This window comes from Rhamphochromis longiceps, linkage group LG20 (genome assembly GCF_057381845.1).
Source record: "Rhamphochromis longiceps isolate RC_006_pf linkage group LG20, R_longiceps_female_GT1.1, whole genome shotgun sequence".
Lineage (NCBI taxonomy): Eukaryota > Metazoa > Chordata > Actinopteri > Cichliformes > Cichlidae > Rhamphochromis > Rhamphochromis longiceps.
The window spans coordinates 25,758,756-25,773,257 of NC_140576.1; the positions used below are offsets into that span (position 1 = coordinate 25,758,756).

Genomic DNA, 14,502 nt, shown 5'->3' on the forward strand with positions numbered 1-14,502 from the left:
GGCTAAGGGTTAGGGTTAGTCATTCAGTTTTTATGGTTAGGCTTAGGTGTAGTGGCTAGCGTAAGCACTATGTCAATTAGATGTCCCCACAAAGATATGCAAACATGACTGTGTGTGTGTCTGTGTGTGTGTGAGACACAACTCTATCATGTTGACCAAACTGATCCATTTTTCTGCTTTTGCTGTTGGTAATTGTGAGCTCTCTAACTAAAAGGAAAGATCAATAATAATTAACTTGCGCACATTAATAATTACATCTGGGACGCAGCATTAAAGCAAGACCATTTGAAATCAATCAGCAAAGCCAAAACGATCAGGAAGGGGGCTCGTTCTCTTTTACCATCATTTAATAATTATCCCATTCTAACTGTGAGATAAGTAAACGCTGACGGACGCAAGCAGTGCTGCTGAGCTGAAGAGGAAAATATTAAACCTCAAAGCACAGCCATCATCTTGTTTGCAGTCATGATCCATTTAACCCATTAACTTTACGCCTGAAAATTACTTACTGTATAACAATCATATTGAGACAAATAGATGGAGCATGAGTGAATGAGATATTAATCAGCAAGAAATAGCAAAGCCTCCTTTCTGCAGTGTTACAGAAGTCTAAAAACAACCCACAGATGTTACTACTCATCAGAAACCTCTGAACACTGCTCTTTAAAAATAGAGCATGTTCCCACTATGCAGTAGGATTTATTTTTGGGTTGCACGCGAGCTAAAATTGGGCTGTGGATTAGGGCACGTTGCTTTTTGATGATGAAGCATACAGCACAGGGAGGTGTCTCTTATGAAACTCATGCCTTTTAAAGACCACCCCCAAGTCTGTCCCGTCGATGCAACTTTGTGCTCTGCTCCCTCCTCATTGTTGAGAGATTGTCAAGGTCCAAACTCAGCACGGCTAATGGGTACGCAGCAATGAAGGGTCATATTTCGTGAAGGCTATACTTAATGATTTCCTCCTACAGTGCATTTGGTTAGAAGACTTTAATGTGCAGATCAGAAAAAAAAGGCACTGCAGCAATCAAACTGCTGTGTCATAAAAAGCTGATGAGAGCAGCTGCAAAGCCTCGAACATTAGGACGCGGCAAAGTTTGCAGCTGTCAAGCTGTCACGGCCAATACTTCCGACATAGAGAGGCTAATTAGCAGGGCGATCAATATCACCAGTGAAGAGTTTTAGACATTAACAAGAGGAAGACAAGGAAAATATTGTTTTGCTGCAGTGCTTATGAGACAAACTGAATGTGAAGTAACTGTTAAAATTAACATCTCACTGTACCCAAAGGAAGCAGACTTCCACTTGCGGCAGGGGGTGACTCTTCTGCAACCTTCAGAAACCAACCTCCCGGGATTCTCTGTGACTTCAACTGGTAGAGATGTATGTCTCCTACAAAAGGACACACTGTGTTACAAAAAACAAACAAGAAAAAACAGAAATGTGGTACCTGCAAGGACAGATATGACAGAAACATTTTTAAAATGAAATGACGGCTGTGTGAGTCTGTTTGTGTGTGCGTGCGTGCGTGCATGTACACGCCCATGTTTAGACTCTTTGTGAGGACAGAAAATTGGCATGACACTATACTTGTGGGGACCAACAGTCACTTATGGGGACAAAATCCCCGTCCCCACGAGTTTGAAGACATTTTAGAGGCTCAAAATGTCATCTTAGTATCAGGGTTACAATTAGATTATGCTTAGGTTTAGGCATTCATTTTGATGGTTAGGGTTAAGGTATGAGGCCAGGGAAAGCATTATGTCAATTAGATGTCCTCAATAAGATATATAAAATGTTTGAACTCTTCATGTACAAGAAATACATCCAGGTATGCATAACTTCATGCTCTTTTTTTTTTTTTTTTTTAATATTACTCCAAACCTGTTTCTCATTTGATTTTGTGAACAGTGGTGCAAAGTAAGTGCTGCACACTGATAACATAACAAAATGGTGTCTGTACTGCCAGATAATTACATTTCTCTGAAACAAATATGGGTAAAATGCCAGTAGGTAACAGTAAAATGTAATGCGTGTGAAAACTTGGGGTGAAAAAAAGACCTCAATCTGACTGCGTCAAAGAAAATAAATGCAATCCCTTAGCCTCCTAAAACAAACCTATGGTATCAATTTCAAAATAGTATGTTCTCAAGTTATCGCATCGCATTCACAAGATTTTCAGAAAACTTGACCTCTGACCTTGAAGTCGAGATCACTGAGATCTTTAGTAAATACACCAACGGTACCAATTTGTAACTCCTATGTCGCCTCATTCTCAAGTTATCCTATTTACATAATTGGGAGTTCACATAAGTTAAGCTCCTTTGTTGAGTATATGCAACTTCACGGCTTGTGCTTTGTCTGTAAAGTTAAAATAGTTTCTTCCTCTACTACTGATTATTCAGGCATTTCTCATCTTCTTCCACAGGAGATCACTTCCACAGAGATATTTCTCTCTCATCTGTTAAGGTTTTCACTGAGCCAGCCCCCCGTTGGATTGCATGTCTATCATGGGCAAAGCACATTTCTCAAGCTGTGGGTTATAGTCAACCCACCCATCTCTGCCAGAGAATGAAGTCGTCATCGAAAACATACAGCCGCATCTTACTTCAGAAGAAAAACGCTATTATTGTTCATTGTTTAACTCAGTGTCGAGATGAAAAATCTTGCACCGAGGCCCTGAGACATAGCAGTGGCTAATTGTGTCATGGCTGCTGCCATTTGCTGCTGTTTCGGCACAATGAATTATTAATTTCAAAAATGCTAATGTCTCTGCTCTGGCTCAGTTGAGAGTTATGAACCTTGGATTAGTCTGAAATTTTCTTCCCGTCCTCCATTAGTTTTTCAGAAAGTCCCACAGAGTCAAGGCTCAGACTTTGCTTCAGACCATAAATAAATGTCAGGTCTTTCCCATGAGAGTGACACGTCATGTGACTTTAATTTGCATCTTCGGATTCTGTCACCACACACTGCACACTCCCGTGTCTGTAGGGGATTGTTTCAGGACAATTCCTTGTTAAGATCTGAAATGCAGTTTTCTTAATCGGGAAGGACTCGTGCAAACAGCAGGCTCTGTGTCCTACCCATCAAAATTGGCAACACGAGATAGGTTTGTGTGATCCCTGAGGAGTACACCGGCCAAGGGTTCAAGACTGCACTGGAGCAGTTCTGCGACACAGGCCTGTCACGTCTCGTGCTTGTAGACAAGTATCAGTTCAGCTGCCTGACAGTGCACTGGAGGACAGCCCGGCTCTTTGTAGGATAGATTTGTGAGTGAATTAAGTACAGTTCACCCCACGCATTGTGCGGATCTAGAGAGATGCCCTCTCTTCAGAGAGAAATCTGCAGTTCCAAGCCTATTTTAGGAAACGCCTCATGAGCAATAGAAGTTGCAAGAGTGCAGTCTCTTTGCTCCTCTTTAATGTTGTATGTTAATTCTTATAGTATATCACTGAACGTCATAAATCTTCCCACAATCCTGTTACAATAACAAATTACTCTGACTTAATGTTTGAATTAATTGGAAGGGCTTTGCCTATGGTATTATTTTGAGATGCACTCTAAAAAGGGGTTCTGACGCCCCCCAAACAACAGCCCAGCAAAGCTTTATTCTCTTCATTGTCATTCCTACAATAATGACTGAGCTGTATAATCCCCTCCTCTCTGTTTCCCCAACTCTCTGCGGAGGACTACGGGGAAATCAAAGCTGCAGCCCTCGCTAAGGCTTTCCAGAATACCTCCAGTCACCCACTATTACTGCAGCTTGCTGACAAGCTGGCCTTCGTGTGCGTGAAGCCAAACATGTTCAATACAAAAAAAAAAAAAAAAAAAAAAAAAAAGACAGAATGTGGAGTGCTCAAAAGGGCCACGGTCATGGATACAGCATATGAAACAATATGAAATTGGAACTTGCTCTTTGTTCTCAGACACTCCCAGACAACTATAACAACTGCCATCCATCACAAAACACAATCTCACCGAGCCCAAGTAAACAGGTATAAATAAGACAAGAGCATTTTCATCCTGCATTCCCATTGCAGTTGGCGTGATTAAGTGCCCGACTACTCCTCAGCTCTAGGCTTTGGCCATGTGCTCGTCGGGCTTATGAATGAGTGCTGTACAAAATGTGGAGTGGGAGAACACCTTATCATTAAACATTCACTGAAGAACAATCCAATAAAAGCAGGTCACTGAGGCTGATGAGCGCCTGCCTTCCTATCTGAGCCCGGGTGTAATCACATCTGAATGAAACCATCCATTCTGATTACACAACAGCAGACCAATTAAACACCGCCATGTTGCTACTCCTCTCTCATTAGCCATGGAGTGTGTATAAGAATAATCCCCCATCGCCGACTGGGCCAATCTCTCCCCACACGCTCACTCAAACTTCTATCAAACCAGTGCAAAGCAATCTTCCGGGAGCATGGCTTATTTATTTATAGCGCCTGAACCAAGTTCGGTGGCTTTTCCATTATAAATGATAATGAAACCTACCAAGCCATGTAACACACAAAATTTAAAACAACCCGACTCACTTGTGTCATGGTGTGGCATATTAACAGGGTGAGAGATGTAAGTGACTGTAAGTCTGCTGTGTGTTGTCAGCAGAGTGCTGTTTTGGCAGTTGTAGCGATTTTACAGTAAACAGCTTTAAGCTGCGATACAAAAGGAAACTCAAGGCCAAGATGAATCGAGTGAGTGACGGAGAAATTTATGGTAGAAATCATCATTTAAAATCCGTTCTGTAGATCTTATATTTAGAATTTCTCATTTTATATCTCAATTGCACCACTGCTATGAGCATCTTGATTGCCTTTACTTGAATTTGTAAATACATCTGACCTATACAGTATTTTAGATTGTGGACAGTTTGAATACATAAATTGTGAAATAAAGCATCTAACTGAGTACCTAATTTGTATTTCCAAAACTCAAAATAATTAATCAAAAGTCAAAGAGATAATGAATTACGCTCAAACCAATAAATGTTACTTTTTTTTTCTTTTTTCCTTTTAAAAAATACTAGCACGCTTGTTTAACCTAACACAAAAGGTGTTTTGTGCATAAATGCTAAGACAAGGTCTTGTTAGCATGTTGCTAGGTGGCTGCCAAGCTACCTGGTGGCGTCATAACACATCATGCTTAATTTAGATTTTGTGGATATAAATTAGTTGTTATTATACTGAATTTAAAATGATACAAAACCTCATAAAAGCACCATAAGAGCATGAACAGAAAAAAATAAAATGGGCCATATTATCCCGTTGCAATGTGGTTGCTAGGCAATGCGACGATATTGTAACATAATTCCACTTTTGTTGATATAAATGAGATGATACTGCCATGAATTAAAATGATGGGATGAGTTCATGTGTGTAGGCGCATAAACGCAAAAAACTAAGTCTTATTTGGCCATTGCTAGGGGATTTCCAGGCAACCTGATGGCATCATAATATATAATTAAAGACTTAAGTTTTGTGGATATAGATTAGATGTTATTTTCCTGACATACAAATACAAGTAACCACTGGTGTTACCCCTCAGCCTCGAAGTACGTGCGCCTATAGTATAAATTTGAAAATCCCAGGTGATTTTCAGAAAAGCTGACTTTTGACCTTGAGGTCAACATTCAAACAGCGAGACTCAGTTGTTTCGAACACCTCTGAAATTTTTAATAGATGCACCTATGGTATAAAATCTAAAATCGCTGTACTCAAAAACTTGAATACACCGCCTGCCTGCCCCGCTGGGTGATTATAATACCACATCAGCCTTTTACGGCTGAGGGGTAAAAATGATATGATGCTTTCATAAGGTCCTATAGAGGAAGCGTACATGTTAAATAGAGGTATTTTTAGCGTACTGCTAAGTGGTTGCTAGGCAGCACGTTGACATCATACTACGTGATATAGATAAGAACCGTCAGGTGCCTAAGGTATAATTTTGTGTCACATTTGCTTGCTCAATTCCTGATCATGTGGGAGGAGTCTGCAGACATAGAAACACAGCTAAAAAGGCTTTTTGTGTTATATGATTGTGTGTATTCATTTTAAAATCAAATATAAGTTTCTTCGTTTTTGTATTGGTAAATTGTTCTTTTTAGATTTAGTTACCCTCTTTAACCAATTGGACTATTTTATACATATCAACCTTCCCTAAAAGCATTTCAGCACTTTGCTCTAATTATTCATTCAATTAAATCAATGCTTGAATCTTAAACTGTTTGCTGATGGATTTATTCATAGGCTTAAAAAGTATTTTATTATTCTCTCAGCACACATACCAATCCATTTCTAAAATGTAATGTAGATTTAGTCCTGCAATGTGGGGTGAGAGGTCATGAAGCTTTTCACTGATTTACACAGACTACCATAAATTTTATTGCTAAAAAGTGAGCAGCAGCAAGAATTCAGTCACAAGTATTATAAGTCAGTATCAAGTTTGTGTGCAGCTCCCAGCAAAGCTGCAAGATCCAAACTGTGCTGGCAGAGATGCTTAATGCTTGAATTTCGAACCACATTTTACACATAAGCATATTAACAGTTTTGGGACACTTAACGAACGGAAGATTCTGGGACTTGTGGCCAAATTCACAAGCAAGAATTGCAAGCAGAAGGCTGCTGCCATTTGAGACTTTTCCAACTACATTAAAACACCAATTTGGTGAGATGGGATTATTTGGCTCTCAAGCCTTGTCCTCCATTTCTACTGCTTTGCTTCTTTGCTTTTACAGGGCTGAGGTATATGAAAAAAATCAAATTATGATAACCAAAAAATCTGTTCACATCCGTTTCAGACACAGGAAGAAGACAATAACCCTGATAATGTCCAAAGAAAGTCTTGCAGCTAAAAACTCAATTCAGATGTTTTAAGTGAAATTAATATTTGGTAATAGTAAAAAAAAAAAAAAAAAAAAAAAAAAAAAAAAAAGAAGAAGAAGTCCAAAATAGAAAATTAAGGATAAACGCTTTGATTTATCCAAATTCATACAGAACACATAAAAGTTTCATATAACCCATTTTCTGGGATGATTTACACACCGAGTGTGAAACAAACCTCATATACACACACACGTCTCTGCTTTGCAAGCACATACTGAAGTACACATATCCTGGGACTGTACAAAGACAAAGACTGGCACACATCTTCAGGCTGTGGCCCTCTGAATTTACTTCAGATTTGTAATGGGACATTTAGAGCAGAAGAGAAGCAGCCTGGGAGTGCAGACAGCAGAGAGTATAAGGAAAGAACAGACACAGCCTGGAAAATTGGTATCAAAAACACGGGACAGGCTCTGCCACAATTTTTCAACTTTTCTAGACTCTGTTAGGTTCTTGATACACCGCACTACAGAGGCAGGGGGAGAGACTGTTTGGATCCCATAGCGAGACATCCCTAAAGAGAGAAACTGCAGATAAGGAGTGTGTTTACCAGCAAGAGAAGCCCATCTACTCTCTGCATGCAAGCCATATTCCCTCAGCTTTGTTCACAGCAAATGATGGACTCACATTACAGTTTTAAATCAACCCACAACTTAACTCTGTCAGGAGAAACAAACCTATAAATCTCCAGCTATCGAAGTTCACACAGCCAGCAACTATCAACAGAAGAGTGTGACCTTGGACTGGACATAAAAATCTCATTACTTCCTCCACACTGCAATATCAAGAAACACCAATAACAGCCCTACCTCAGTTCCTCACTTACCCTGGCTAGCCTCATGATCCTTGGTTATTCATTTTCCTCACTCAAACTGAAAGACTTATGTAGGACAGTGTCTTCACCAAAGTATTTTCTGGAGCAATAAGACGATTTCCCCAAAAGGCACAAGCTTTTCTTTAAATTAGATAAGTATCAGGCAGATGCATCAACCTAAACAGATAAAAACAATAATAACAGATTTTTAAAAGCAGGTGGACATACCTGACCATTCTGGAGGCGTCACATTCAGATCTGAAAAACAAATGAGACACACGGTTTTAATGGTTTTTGTTAAACAGGTAGAAACAGGGATGCTGCAGTGCTTCAGTAGGACAGCAAAAGACAAGTGAAGTTACATAAAATGGCTCACTAACCACCAGGCTTTGATTCAGCAACTGCATTATTGCAGTAAAGTTCAGCCATCTGACACTGACAGGTGCTACACTTTTAAACAGATCAATCTGGTCTCCTGAGAAGTGGACACAATTTATATTCTAGATACAACTTTGGTGTGACATTTACAAAATATTCCACTGAATGTGTCAAAAATGTGTCTACTGAATCCAGTATCTTGTCCTTGAAGACAAAAAAAAAAAAAAAAAAAAAAAAACACCAAAAAAAAAAAACACCAAAAAAAAAAACCACCAAAAAAAAAAAAAAAAAAAAAAAAAAAAAAAAACCCCAACCTTTTTATACTTTGGTGTTTAGATAGGCATGAAACTTTCATGATGGCCTGTGTAATAGAATAGACGACTCGTGGACAAGAAATGTGAAACTACAACTATTCTGGTTGTAACAGCCACAGTGCTGTAAAATACACAAATAAATAATCCAATTAAATACAAAATGCAGTAGTCACATGTTGATTCATTTAAGGGAATATGGATCAAAAAGGGAAAAAAGGGATGAAAAGCACACATCGTGGCTACAGTGGACACTTTCCATTGCTTGTAAGGCTCTTTATATGTTAGAACTTCTCTGTGGCTGGCTGACTGACCGAAAACAGCATAAGCAAGGGTGGCCCACATGTTAAAAAGTATGTGGTACAACCACATACTATAGTGAAAATAGTCATCTATGTCCACTGTGAGCGACCATCTTTGAACAGAGGCGGGGGTTTACGACACCAACTGCCTGCCATCTATAATCCAGTTTTGAGTTCCCTCCCCAGACGCCTTAACGCCCACTCACATCCTGGGCCATCTGACCTCAGGAAATCGCATGATAAGGTGGGGTCAGGTTTCACAATGAGCTCACCCAAAACCCTGGCTGATTGGGACCCACACCCGCTTTCACACCTTGGCTCATGTGATTAGAGGATCATCAGGGGGTCCTTTTGTCCCTCTTTGGGGGGGATACTCCCACTGGGTTTAAATATTTGACCTTAGAACTGAAGAAGCTTCTCGGATGAGAGGTGAAACGTCTTCAAGCAACTTAAAGAAGTCCAGACGCTTTTCTTTGCAAGCTCCTTTGACTACGATGACCTGGATGACTGAGAACCTTCACAGACACTATAGTGAAAGCATAGTGGATCTCTCATGAGAGCCTTCCCATGAGCGGCTGGCCTACCAAAATCTCTACAAGAGCACATGAACGACTCATCCATGAGGCCACAATAGAACTGGAGCCCTCACTTGCCTAAGTTAAGTTCAGTGTTCATGATTCAACAATAAGAAAGAGACAGGACCAGAATGACATATCTGGCAGAAAACAAATAAACAAACAAAAAAAAACCCCACAAAGTCTTGTCTCAGATTTCCCAAAAAAAACCAAAACATCTTCATGATGACTTGGAAGGTTTCATTTGAAGTAAAACTAACAGCATAAAATGAACATCATACCAACAATGGAACATGGTGGTGATGGTCTCCTGGAACCATGGATTTTCCTCTCTAGCAGAAAATCTTGGAGAATCTCCAACGAGCATGTCATGTCCAAAAGCTCAGGCTTACTTGTGTTATGACAATGTCCCAAACACACCAGCAAGTTCACATCTGATTGACCATGAAGAAAAAGAAAAAAGGTTTTGGATTGGTCTACTCAAAGTCGATGGACTAATGGACCATAAACAACCACACAAAGAAGAGTGTGGGCCGATATCCTTCCACAGTGATGTGAAAGACTTATTGCCAGTTGTTCCAAATGCTTGATTGCAGTTCTAGCTGCAAGCTTGGTCGGTCATACCTATGAACCTTTGACCCTGCCATTTCATAGGTTCTTTTAGAAATTGCCTTTAGTAAATAGCATTTTAAAAGCAAGTACAGTGCTATTCACACTACAGAAATAAAATGTAGTCTCTACTGTTAACCAAACCAAACAATGAGGGATTCATTTGTGAATAGACGGTATAGTTACTGGTACTGTACATACAAAGGCTTTTCTTAGAAGGGTTGTGCTGTTCATCCTTATTGTTGATGATTCTCTGCATAGTTCTTCATTGGTGATTGTTGTCCTCCTCATCATTCCAAGTCATTTTACTTGTTTGCTTGCCTGGGTGTTGGCCATGTACCATTCCTCTCATTTCAAATATCTATAGCTCACCTAAACATCTCCTTAAGACTGTCAGCAATTTTTCAGCAACGGCATCCAAAAATCTTAATTATTTCCATAAAGCACAGAAGAAACCTGATACCGTCTGCATTTTCATTAACGCAAATCCCATTTGGACTGTGGAAATAGGCTGAGGTAAGAATACAGCGGAGTCAATATAATGCAATGGTGGGATGAGATTCATTGACACACATTCTCCAGTCCAGATACAATTACTGGAGAAATTGATTGCTGTGTATACAATGCATCAGTGAAAAAAATGATCAGACAAAAACCATGCTTCACAAATCTTTGACTAAATGATATTTCCATCTTTTAAACAACTTCCCACTTTCTAACCCACCATCCTCAGAGGCGGCCACAGCACACAAGAAGTGGTCAGTACCCTGGACAGCTCCTCCAGCCTACAGATTGAATATGACTTCTACTACTACTAGTACTACTACTATTACTGTTACTACATTTGCAGAAATCCTGACTTGTGTGGTGAGGCATTCATTTTTATGGTCTTTCCTGCAAAACTGTCACCCTTGTACAGAAGACAAATGGACAGCCTGCTGCATCTTATACAGCTCCATGTATCATCAGTCATTTGTATTCATATGGAGCCTGACTTTCTGCCCCTGAGTCACTAACTTGTTGGCTATGGAAGGGCACTGGCAAAAAGGCTGCAAATGCAAGTGCTCATACAATTCTTAATTTAATATGGGAAACTGACAAGAAGCAGCTGCTCATTTACAAATCCAGCTGTTACAGAGCAACTAAAATTAGCATTCACAGAGTCATGTTTCTGATCACTTGGTGAATTTCATGTCTAAAAATCCAGTGCGTGCATCTCTATTGATCCCTTAAGGAAATATTTCCCTCTTTAACCGATGCTCACCATCCCCAGCAGTCAGTGCTCAGTGGGTTTTAGAATTGCCTGCAACAGCTGAAAAAACACATACGAGCTGTTAGAACGATTCAAAATGATCAAGTTACCTAAACAGTAAGCAGAAACTCACCATAAAGTTCTGTAACGGTTACAGTGACATGATAGAAGCACCAATTAAAGCCATTTTAAGGCTGTAAGTGACAGGTGCATCCATTTAAAGACATTCTTTTGCCTTAATTAGTCACAGCAGAGACAGGCAGAAAGAAGGTGAGAAAGAAAGCATGAAGTACACATCCTGCTGGCTAGGAATCAAACTGAGGACATGCTGCTGCTGCTGATATTTTCAGCAATGTACAATGAACTGTAAAAACTCTGATGGCTGCTTTACTGCGATTTGCAGGACCTGCCTCTTTGACTGAGTCATTAGAACTCAATCAGGAATTGTACCAACTAGATTTGAGCCAAATTAGATTTCCGAAATGGCTACGGAAAACAGCGAGTTGAGAAAAAGCGCCTTCAGAATGTAGGGTTATATGAGAAAAGAATATTAATGGATTATTAATTCACTCAGGTTCTCAAAGCTAATTTGGGTGGTAATGGAAATAAAAATGAAATCCACTTTTTATTGCCTTATTTAAGTGGAAACTATCATCTTAATGATGACAAATACATGAATGAAAGCAAGAATCCAAGTTGAGCTGTTTTTCTTCTGCATTGCGCTGAAACACCAGGCACTTTCAGGTGCATTCCCAAAGCCTTTTAAATAATGCATGAAATGCCAAATCCCATTGGAAGTATCATTCCACAGGAAGGCCTCCTCAAGCTGTGAGGGTGGTTTCTCCAATAGCGGCCTGCAGAGAAGTGAAATCTCAAGTGGTAGAATTAAGATTTCCACCCCACAACCAGTATTACATTTACTGCCATCTCAGTGGCTTCCACTTGCCCTTTACCTCACTGCATGTGTACGGTACATATTTAAGCCCCTTTTTTTCTCCTTTGGATCAGATACAGAGTCTGTTGCTGTGAGGACAGTCTGTTTCCTGTTGTGAGAGAGGAAATGATCAGGGAGGGCAGAGCGAGTGCAAAGAACGCTGACTCAGAGTTTATCAATCTGCGTTTCTGCAAGAGTAAGTGCAACTGGACACGGCTGCAGAAATGCATTAGTCTGCTCATTTAATCATATCTCCCTGCTTAGCATCAAATAAACTGGAACATCATCTACTGTGCAACACACAGACAAACACACCTTGCTTCCAACAAATTCCTGTTTTTACACTGTGTATGGCTTATTGTAGGTAAAACATTTTCTTCGCTTTCAGATACGTTACCATGTATTATTAAAGCTTGGGCACATTTTCCTAAAGCTGTTTTACTTTCCTCACCTCTTTCAGGAAAGGCCTGTCCCAATGTAATTAGAAACCCATTATTTGTTTTTCACTGTAAAATATTCAGTAGGGTTAGGCCTCGAAGAAATAGCTTCTAGCACTTCATCACTTTTAATGTGGCAAAAAAAAAATAAAAAAAAAAATAGCACTGGGCAATAAAGAAAAACATGTGCACCCATTTCCTTCCACTTATTTAGAAAATATCAGAAGCTACTGTAGTTATTATTATTTATTTTTTTAAGGCATTTGATTGATGACATTGCAAATAAGACTACTGCACTGGAGACCATATTTAATACTGCATGCAAACAGTGCTGTACCACATTTCTACTGCAATTCTCTTACTGTACTTTGTGTTCTATCGGCCTCAACATTTAAAATAAATAAATAAATACAATCAGGACACACAGACCCATCTTCACCTCTGACCTCTTCACCTCGCACTTGACAAGGCTAACAGCAGGAATGCCATTATGAACGTCGCAGTCCTTGACTGAACTGGATAGACCAAAGTTATTTCCAAAGTTACCTAAACAGTTAGTGGCTTTACTGAATAATATACTGTGGAATTCAGCAACAAGCGTGGCAGTTATGAAATGCTTTAAGCTTCTGCGATCAAACTCCTTCAAGCCGTGATGAAAAATAATAAATCAAATCCAGAGTTGCACTCAATTTTCAAAACTTTCTACTGAAAGCAGAACAGGCCTTGTTGCAATTTCGTGGCTCTTGCCTCCATTCAGAACAATGCCATCAAATGATCAATGACTTGAACCTGCGGTCGGCTATAACAGCTCACTCACGCTGACAGGTCCCTCAGAGGAGGAACACCAAAGCTAGACGCTCTTGTGTACCTTTTCACATTTATTGTCAATATTTTATAAGATGTTTCCTTTTCAAAGAACACTGCAGTCAAGATGCATCATTTTAATGTTTGATGTAGATTTTACACTTGCTTCTCTGGTAAGATGCTTGTTTGTGTGTCTTTATTACTACTTCCCATTTTTTTTCCCCCAGTCAAGTACATAAATTAAGGCCATTCATCAAGTCTTAGGCTCCTCAGTGCAATACACACTTCTTGTGTCCATATTACTGAGACCTAAATGATCTGTATTAATCAGCAGCTAATTAAAAGCACAAATGTGTCTTGCTAAGCAGATCTAATGAGTCCTCTCTGTAGTGGTTTGTTTCTCATGGTGCTGTCAAATTATGTATCTCTGAGGAGTTACTGGTGCATGACCCCCACAGGCTGTCAGCTCCTGCATAAAAGGAAAGTGGCAATTCTTCACAAACACACATTCGTACACACATACACACTTGTACAAGAAAACTGCACAAAGCCCCATTCTTCTTTTGCCCACTTTAAGTTCTCATCATCTACACTGGAGTACCAGTCAGAGTTTTCCCATCTGTGCTTAAGACTGTTTTTTTTTAGCTGCCCAAAAGGTTCAAGACACTCTTTGTAATTTTTTTTGTTTTCACAATGAGCAAAAAGATTTTCAATGGGTTCTTTCAGGTAGTTTTTCTTTTCCAAGCAGCATTACTCTTGAAATATGTGCAGCATATGGTTTGACATCACCTTGCTAATTTAAGCAGTCTTCCTTGAATGTTGGTCAAGAATCAATAAGGCCTCACAGATATGCAAGTTGTCCATTTCATGTACAATAATGTTGCTGAGTGAAACTGGTTGTACAGAAGGTGATGCACTTTCACAGACAAGTCTGTCGCCTCCATTAAAACTATGACCGCGGCGATTAGCTAGCGAACAAAAGCAATCACAAGGAAGTGGTTTGTAAACTGGTTTGAGAAATTAAAGTTTATTCCCCTAGTGGTTGTGGACATCACTGACCCGTCTGTAGACCTGTGTTAACTAAGACTTCGCAAATCATTTTCTGAGCAACTGCCATCAACCTCTAGCAACCAATTGCAACCAGCTGTGGAATATTCACTTTTACTTTATGACAGGAGGTTGTCAGATGGTCGCAGATCATT

General features: G+C 39.6%; 1 protein-coding gene across 3 annotated transcripts in view; it reads right to left on the reverse strand.

Annotated features, from left to right (window-relative positions):
• LOC146645431 (IQ motif and SEC7 domain-containing protein 1-like) overlaps positions 1-14,502 on the reverse strand; it is a 92,138-nt gene that overhangs the window by 65,075 nt on the left and 12,561 nt on the right. For all 3 annotated transcript variants that reach the window (XM_085392982.1, XM_085392984.1, XM_085392987.1), the window contains exons 2-3: positions 7,927-7,956; positions 1,285-1,392 (exon numbers count right to left, since the gene is read on the reverse strand). In XM_085392982.1, coding sequence (XP_085249108.1) covers positions 1,285-1,392; positions 7,927-7,956 — 138 coding nt within the window. The remainder of the gene's footprint in view (positions 1-1,284; positions 1,393-7,926; positions 7,957-14,502) is intronic.